The 9,162-nt window shown below is 55.1% G+C and overlaps 1 protein-coding gene across 1 annotated transcript in view; it reads left to right on the plus strand.

Annotated features, from left to right (window-relative positions):
* The first annotated feature begins 7,242 nt into the window (after nt 1-7,242).
* The window catches only part of SLC12A3 (solute carrier family 12 member 3), a 42,428-nt gene continuing 40,508 nt past the window's right edge, over nt 7,243-9,162 (plus strand). The window contains exons 1-2 of the mRNA XM_007947313.2: nt 7,243-7,524; nt 8,531-8,677. Coding sequence (XP_007945504.1) covers nt 7,243-7,524; nt 8,531-8,677 — 429 coding nt within the window. The remainder of the gene's footprint in view (nt 7,525-8,530; nt 8,678-9,162) is intronic.

The raw sequence follows: 9,162 nt of genomic DNA on the forward strand, positions 1-9,162 counted from the left end.
AGCACAAACGCAGCCTTGAGGGGTGAGTGCTGTCTTGCACTGAACCTTGAGGGTGTTGGTTGACCACTGGCAGAAGACCCTTTGGAACTCTGCTTTGGACTAGTAGGGAGGTCAGTAGCTAGTTTCATGTGTCTGTAAAGGGACCACAGGATGATGTGTTTGAGTACACCCTGAGCTTCTAGCATTTTCTGAGCTTTCCTGCTTCTGTGAAAAGTTTGAGGTCTGATGACTGCAAACAGCCAAAGCCAACTCTTTGGGTCTCTGCTTTCTGATCCTGGGCTTCTCCTCCCCAGGCTTGGCCTTTTTTTTTGTTTTTAAATGGATCTTAGTAGCCGGCCTAACCAGAATCTCTGCCTTAACCAGTCAGGGCTCAGTCGGTTCCCACCCCTGCCTTTCTTCTCTGGTAGCTAAGGGGCCGGGACCCTCGTTCATGCTTGCGCAGCACTATTAACCCTCCAAACGCCTCCTTCACAAATTCCCTCTCCTGACTGCCAGACCCCAGACTCTGTGGTGAAGCTCATGCGCACAGGCCCTGGCCTGAGCCATAGGTGGAGGTAGGTGTGGCAGAGCCAGGACCTGCTCAGGCCTCCCTGGACTCACATCTTCCCGCTCCCTCCGTGTGTCCAGGGCCGAGCCTGGCTGGGTGCGGTGGGGTGTGAAGTTCAAGGAGCTGCGCCTTTACAAGCAGCCCTGTGACTCCAGGCCCCTGGTACTCCCTGCAGGAGCAGCTCAGAGGCTCCTGGCCTCCCTGAGAGCCCGTTAAAGAGATTATGATGAAAGATATACCCGTGGACTCAAAACCGAGCAGAGTGACGCGTTTCCCCTATCGCTCCCAGGAAGAAAGTGAGAAGGTAGCAGTAAATTTAGCATAGTTTAAGGTGTGTTTCAAAATGAATGGGTGGGGGTGGGGAGATGAAGGGCGTGGGCTTGAGGCTCTTGGTGGCTTGGAAGAACACATGGCTTCACACGCTCCAGCAGATGGAGGCAACTGGTACAGCCGCTAGTGCTGGACTCCAGCCCTGTTAGAATAGCTGTGTCCGTCCGCACTGATGGGGCGGATGTCCCGCTCAGGCCCGTCCCTACTGAAGTCTCAGTCAAGTCTAGAGGGAGGGAGCATGGGTGGGTGGAGATCTATTTTCTTTATGAGAAATGGAGGCGAAAAGAAAATTAAATCTCCCTGTTTCTTTACCCTAGAACATTTTCTCAAAATATTTTAGTTATTGCTGTTGAGAATATACATAGCAGCAGAATATCGTTTTGAAATTGTGGGAACTGTGTGTAACGAAACATTTGCCATTTCAAAAATCGTCACAGGTGCGTTCAGTGACATTAACTATGCCCGTCATGTTGTTAACTGTGTTCATTGTAAGTATCACTCTTCTATCAGACTGCTGATTGTGATTCCCGTTTTTGCCTTGGCTTCCGGGAAGCCCCAAGCCAACAGTGGGCTCTCTTCCGCCTTCAGTGATTGCGTAACCCCTTTTGCCTTTTTCCTGACTGTGCTATTCCATGCAGTCCGGCGTCAGAGGACGCCACCCCTTCTCTGAGCCCAGGCAGCATTTTATCCAGGGAGGTACCACTTCAGCCTTGGGTTGTGGTTACTGTTGGCCTTATCTCCAGTGAGCGCGTGCTCCTTGAGGTCAGTGATCATGCCTTGTCCTTCTGCGTATCCTCTAAAGCCCCCAGATTGTATCTAATCCCGTACATTATTAATGTCTACAAGTGTGGAATGAATGTTGGCTGAATCGACTTCAAAACAAAACAAAACCGAAGTGTGACCGTGAAGAGGAAGGAGCCAAGAGTCCTTCCTTCAACAATGGAAATTACTGAACTCGTTATGCATGTTTCCCTCTTGGCTTTAGCTTCAGAAGCTTCAATGTACTTCAGTGTTCCTCTGCTGTAACACTGTCTGGGTAGAAAGACCGGGATTACAGTAGGCACAGCCACATGCTCTGTGAGGTGCAAGGGAAACCCCAGCTCCTGGTCCCGTCCAGGCCCTGGCTCCCCAGGCCTCACGGAGGGGACCTCTGTTGTTCTCAGCTCCCACTTGGCTGGATGGGGCTGTGTCTGCTCCTCCTTCCCCACCTACCAGCAAGTTTGTGAGCCCCTCAGGGGCAGGGACGCAGCCTCGGTGTTCATAGGCCCTGGTGCAGCCCTAGCCCGGGGCAGCCATCGGTGCACGAGGGTGTTCACTGGGCGTCACCGTCTGCAGCCGCGGAGCCGCACTCCAGAGGACAGCGGCGGCACCGAGTTCTGGTATGGTTGCTGCAGCTGGTGTTGTGAATCAGGCCGACGCGCAGCGCATCCTCTTACCCGGCTATTTCACGACACCAGGGTTGCATCCTACCCATCCTCTCCAGGCGAGCCTCGAGGGACCGGACCGGCTGGATGCGAGCACATGGGGGTGCCGTGAGAGATGAAGATGAGGGGGGGTCTGTGTGTGAAAGAGTACTCTCTCTAGACCACTGGGTCTCACCCTGACTTAGAATTCCTGGGGACCTTTATTTTTAAAATACTGATTCCCTCCCCCACTACACACCCACCAGGCAGCCCATTAACTAGGGCGGGGCTCTGAATCAGCATTTGCTAGAGGTTCTCAGGTGATGCTCAAGTCAGTGCCATGGAGTGGTGGCTGGGGCTGTCTGCTCCTGCCTGACTGTTGCCATAGTGACCTCTGCCCCTCCCCTGGCTCTGTTGCTTTGTGCCTTGGACTGTCTACCACACCACTGCTCTCCCAACTCCCTATCCCCACCCCCGGCAGCTTTCCCAAACCACATGTGATTTGATATCCCACAACAAAGGCCAGGTCCGTTCCTGCCAGCTCAGAAATGGCACCACTGTTTCCCCAAGGCATCTTCCCTGTCCCCTCCTTCCTTCTCACTTCTGCCCCCCCTGCATACATGTCCTGGTTCCATCGACTCAGTCTTCAGAATGCGCTCAAATCCCAACCCAACCCACCACCTGCCACCCCTGGCCTGGTTGCCGCCATCACACAGCTGTGGTGACCCCTGATAGTCTCCTTGCCTGGCCCCGATTTCCCTCAGTCCATTCTTCATGCAACGGCCAAGTAATGTTTGAAAAATACAAAGCTGACCATCATAAAGTATTATACATGTGGCCACTGTCATGACTTGAACCCCATGTCCTCAGTCCCTCTGCCCCACCCACATTGCCCTCCTTGCTGCTGCTGAAGCCCCAAGCACAGTCCTGCCTCAGGGCCTTTGCATGTGCTGTTCCCTCTCTCTGGGAGCCCATGCTCACATCTGTTGCCATACGGGTGCTTCTTCTCATTGCTGGAGTTCAGCCTAACAATCCTCCCTGTGTACCCTGTGCACACTGCTTTGTTTTCCTAAAAGCACTTGTCACCGAAAGTGTGATAACAATCGCTGGTTTGTATGTTGTCTGTCTCCCCCATTAGACTGTGCGCTCCAAGAGGGCAGGGCCTTGGTTTTGTTCCACTCTGCCTCCATTGCCTAGCACAAGGCCTGGTATGCAGTTGTTGTTGTTATGTGCCGTCGAGTCGGACCTGACTCATAACGACCCTTCCTTGGGTTTCCGAGGCAGTATCACTACAGAAGTAGATTGTCCAACCTTCACTCAATAAACGTGTGGAAGGAAGAAACAATGTGACCCCTTTCAGCCTCATCTCCCATTTCTTCTCTCCGCCCCTGCCCCTCGTCCTCCCATGCTTAGCCCCCAACTCCTGCTTCCCGTCACCACCTGCTCTTCCTTCCACCAGAGGTCCCCATCCTTTCCTGCCTGCCCGTCTTCCCCTGTCACCATTCGGCTCCTCTCCCTTCCTGGGCAGCATCCCTGCTCTACTACAGCTGCCGGTCGCCACAATCTCTTCACTGGTCGGTCTGCCAGGCGGGGCTGTGATTCCAGTGCCTGGCACACAGATGGGGCACGGGAAGCACTGAGGTGCTCTGTGGCCATGAAGATGGGGGGCCGATTCAGGGCCTGCAGCAGGCCCTCCTGCCCTTGCCATCCGTCCTGTCGGGGCCACCCTTGTGCTTTTGAGGAGTGTTCAGGCTGCTGTTCTGGGGTTCCTTTGCCCCTGCTCACCCCCTTGAGAATCAGCAGATACAAGGGCCCTTGGCCACTCAGTCTACATTTGCCTAGAGCTGGGGATGGATGCTGGGTGGGGAGAAGGAAGTGACACTGGTATAGGTATTGTTTCCATTTTGCTGATGAGGAGACAGGCCTGTGAGGTCAGGCACTGTCCTCAAAGTCACACAGAAGCTGCCAGCACTGAGCTGCTGTGTTCAGGGCATGCGTGATTCTAAGCCCCAGCTGTCAGCTCCAAAGAGCTTGGAGGCTGCCTGGCCCATGAGTTCTTCTGGAAGCTGAAGTCCTAGGAGCAGGGACTGTGTGTGACCCATGGCTGTGTCCCCTTGTTAAGAGTGCCTCTGTGAGAACTTGTAACTTGGAGGACAATCGATCCAAATGCAAGAATCCTTGTCGTGTGTGTGTGCGTGCAGGTGTGCGTTAGAACACGCTATCTGACAATCCCTTCAGTCCATTCCTGGTTACCCCCTTTAAGGGCTCCTGCTTCAGCTCCATCCCACCCAGAGACATGCTGAGGGGCCAGAAAGGCTTCCTGAAGAAGCCAATGTCCCCTCCAGGGCTGGAAGGGACACAGAGCAGGACCAGGACGGGATTTGGCTGAGGGAGGTTGAAAGGTGACTTGTCCAAGGTCACCCAGCAAAGCCGCAGCCCCTGACTTCCCAGGGCCCAGTTCTGCTGGAAACCAGCCCCAGGTGACTGACCATTTCCTGGCCCCTTCCCTCCTGAGATCTTAATCGAGAGTTTTCCAGAGCTGCCCCAGGGACACAACATGGCAGAATGGCATAAGGGGACACCCTGCAGCCACCTTTCTCACCGGTGAAGTGGCAGTTTAAGAGCGAGGAGGTGATAAGATCTGGCCCATGGGCCCCAGGGAAGGTAATGAGTAACTCAGCACAAACCCGGGGGGGGGCTGCACGGAAGCGGGAGAGGTGACCATGACCAGGGACCTTGGCCTGGAGTCCCGGCCTCGGGGCCTTCACCCCACTGGCGGCTGGCGGCCCATGACTGCAGAGGCCTCTTTGGGGAGGGGCTGGAAACCCAGGAAGGGTGGGTGAGCTTGGGGTCATCGCGAGGAACCCCAGGAAGAGTCTTTTTTAAAAGTTAACGTCCGGTAAATGTAGTGAGTGGGCAGGAAGTGCAGTGATGATAACCATTAGGGTTGGTCATCTCGGCTCACCTGTGCGCCCTGCCGGGTGCAGGTCCTAGACTGGGACAACTCCGAGCAGTGGCCCGGGCACCCCCTCTCCTGTAGGGTAATTCTGTCCCTGAGGCTTTGATGGCTGCAGCTCTTTGCCTTCTTTGCTTTTGGGTCCCCTTCGTTATCCACTCAACTAATATTTTCCGAGTTCCTACTCTGTGTTGTTCTAGTGGTTTAATAACATCAGTGGACAAAACAGGCCCCATGCCTGCCCTCATGGGCTTACATTCTAGCAAGCTGGATGAAGTTTATGGCCTCCTCCCCAGAAAAATATACTTAGTCGTGAAACCATGTCCATGGATTCATGGTGTTCATGGCTGACTGCTAACTAGAAGGCCCACTTCTCGGAAGGAAGGTTGGGCATCTACTTCCATAGTGATACTGCCTCGGAAACCCAAGGAGGGGTCGCTATGAGTCAGACCCGACTTGACAGCAGTGTGTGCATAGTGACCAGTGTGTGATTACCCAGTAAGCAAGGTAAGCACGAGCTTACTTGTGCTTACTCACTCATCCGTAGTTAACAATGTCCCATTTGTTCACCACATTGTACTTCCAGGCATCTCGTTCCCAACTCCACAGCACCTTCCTATAAAATCCAAGCCTTTTTTCAAATTTACAGTTCTGGACGGGGATGGAGTCCCCAGTAAGCAAAGTAAGCACAGGCTTACGTGTGCTTACTGACTGATCTGTAGGGAACAGTTTCACACGTTTTTCACATCAAAGGTGTGGTGATACCATGTGAAATTGTTCCGTACAGATTAGTCAGTAAGCACACATAAGCCCGTGCTTACCTTGCTTACTGGGTAATCCTCCCCTGCCGATGTGCTGTCCTGCCACCACTGGGCACTAGAGGAATGGCCTTGGGACTGCTGGCAAAACAGGGACTTGACCTGGCCCAGCCTGAAGATGGCACCTCTGCCACCGTGGGAGCTGGAGGGTCGCTGTGGGATGGCTGGGAGCAGTCGCCTGCTCCTTGCAGACCTGTGACCCAGCAACCCCGCAGGCAGAGCCCAGGGAGGCATGCCCATGAAGGGCCCAGTGCCCAGCTGCCTGGAAGACCACCAGCCAGCCACCAGCCCAGGAGCTTCTCAAGCCATCCAGGGGCTGCAGGATCACACCTCGGACTCGCTGAGCTCTGGTGCCCAGGTCCTAGGTCCTCTAGGGCACACATACGTGCTATTGTTGTTGGGTGCCTTCCGGACGATTCTGCCTCATAAGGACCCTGCAGAGGAGAACCGCCCCGTAGGGTTTCCTAGGCTGTGATCTTTATGGAGGTAGATTGCCAGGTCTCTCTCCCTTGGAGTCACTGGGTGGGTTTAACTGCCAGTCTTTTGGTGAGCAGCTGAATGGTTACCCTTTGCGCCACCAGATGCCTTCACATGCATAATGACATATATACTAAGGGCGCCTCTGGAAGGACACACAAGACATTGGGGGACAGGTTGGAGTGAGAGAGCCTAACCTTTTTCATACAAAGGTATGGAAAGTGTCCCCTTGAAAATGTCATGCCATTTATTTATTTAAGTATTCCAAATCACACACTAAAATGACAGGCTTTTGAACTTGATAGGGTGGGGTCTGTAGTGGCTCCTCAGACCCTCAAGCCATTTCTAGGACCTCTTGCAGGGATCCTACGGGTCCTCTCTGGGGAGTTGCTCCTTCCTGCATCCTGGCTGGGGATCTTCACTGCCCTTCCAGGATCCAGGGGCTGATCTGGCTCCCATTCTTGGCTCCAGCTCTGTGTCTGGCTCAGGGCCAGCCTACCCTCCTGGTCCGAGGAGGGTTGCTATCTCATCGATCAAATGGCACAGGCCAGCGGTGGGCACGTGCTCCCACCTCCCACCCCATCTGGGGACCCTGTTCACCAGCCGTAGGCGGTTTGGACCGAGCTCCCTGCCTCCTCCCTGCTGCAAGCCCAGCCTATAAAGCCACCCTCAGTGTCCCCACTGACCCTGGCCACCTCCCCTGGCACTCAGATGGCAGAGCTACCAGCCTCAGAGACGCCAGGGGACCCAGCCCTGTGCAGCGGGCGCTTCACCATCAGCACGCTGCTGGGGGGTGACGAGCCCCCAGCACCCACTGCCTATGACAGCAGCCAGCCCAGCCACCTGACCCATGGCAGCACCTTGTACATGCGCACCTTTGGTTACAACACCATCGATGTGGTGCCCACCTATGAGCACTATGCCAACAGTGCACTGCCCGGGGAGCCCCGCAAGGTCCGGCCCACGCTGGCTGACCTGCACTCCTTCCTCAAGGTAAGCACCATCTCAGAAGACAAGCCACTGCCTGCTGTGTGGTCTGAGCTCAGTTACCTAACCTCTGTGAGCCTCAGCTTGTAATCTGTCCCACAGATCATGTGTCTGCCTCATGGGTGGAGAACCCCAAGTGAAACAGTGGAAGTAAAAGCCCTGGGCACACCCATAACCCTTGTGATATTCATTGTCTAGTCATTGGCAACCCAAAGGTAGAAATGGCTGGATAAAGAAGTAATGAGCTCCCAGTCAGTGGAGGAATGCAAACAGAACTTGCACACACCTGAAGGGGATGAGGAGGAGAGGGGCAGGGAAAGGCTTCCTTAGGGAGGGGGCTCACTGGGCATGCTGCCTGGCAGGCCCAACTCTGGTGGAGGAAGAGCTGCGGCTGGGTCCTCACCACCTCTCTCTGGGCCTCACTTTTTCCCTTCAGACAGTTGGGCACAACCCTTCTTAATTCTGGGCCCGCGACTCTCAACAGTCACAGGATACCTCCCTGTACCTGAACAAACCTGCATCCTGGCTCCCATGACCAGACACGGCCCTTTGCTCCACGCAGGGCTGTTGTGATGAGTTGTTTGCAAGAAAGCCCCAAAGGGAGGCTTTGGTCTCCTCAGGCACAGACCAGAAGACCCATAGACCCCGGTGGAGGCCTGAATTCAAGACCCAGCTCTGCCAGGGACCTGCTGTGTGGTCTTGGAAGAGCTGTGTTGCCTTTCGAGGGGAGGGGAGACATGGTAACAGCCCTCCCCTGTCCCTTCTCAGGCGTGCAAGTGCCTGGTCAGCTCTGAGGCCCATTGCTGTCGTGGAGGGAAGGGAGATTATGAGCACAGGCACCCTAAGCTCTCAGCCTCCCGTGGCATCTGTCCCCATGGCAGTTGTGGAACTGGGCTGCTCGATGCCCGCTGCCTGCATGGCACGCCATTGCTCAGCCTAGGGGCTGGCAGCAGAGGCCCAGCCCCTATCCATGCACCCCTGTTTGCCTGACCACTGGCTTCTGGGCTCCCAGCAGGAGGGCAGCCATCTGCACGCCCTGGCCTTCGACAGCCGGCCCAGCCATGAGATGACTGATGGGCTGGTGGAGGACGAAGCAGGCGCCGATGGCAAGAAGGATGCCGGGGAACCCGTGCGCTTTGGCTGGGTCAAGGGGGTGATGGTGAGTAGGGTGTGGAGGGGTGTGGATGCCCAGGAGCAGGGGTGGGGAGACAGGGCTCCCTCTAGGCCCAGCTCTTAGGCCCTATCCACTAGCGTGGAGCCAGGGCCCAGCCTGGGCCTCAGTCTTCCCAACTGCACACAGGTTTTGTGCTTTCCTGATCTTCGTTTGCCCTCCACGCTGAATCCAGGTCCAGGGGCAGTGCCCTGTGGCTTCCTCCCTCTCTCCCTGCAAACTTCTCCCTTAAGAGCAAGAACTGGGCAGCTAACTGCCCCGGTTAGAATCCCTGCTGGCTACTTACTAGTCATGTGACTTTCAGGTAATAATAGCACCTAGTCATAGGGTTGTAATGAGCATTGAATGAGTTTATAGTTGTAAAGCACTTACATCCATGCCTTCCAGAACAAACGCTGTGTTTTCTAAGAAGCCACCAAGGGGCAGCACTAAACAAAAGTCCACAATTGTATTTTTCTCATTCTCTGGTAGCA

Source organism: Orycteropus afer, unplaced genomic scaffold (assembly GCF_000298275.1).
Source record: "Orycteropus afer afer isolate SDZICR_OR568_19922 unplaced genomic scaffold, OryAfe1.0 scaffold00009, whole genome shotgun sequence".
Classification (NCBI taxonomy): domain Eukaryota; kingdom Metazoa; phylum Chordata; class Mammalia; order Tubulidentata; family Orycteropodidae; genus Orycteropus; species Orycteropus afer.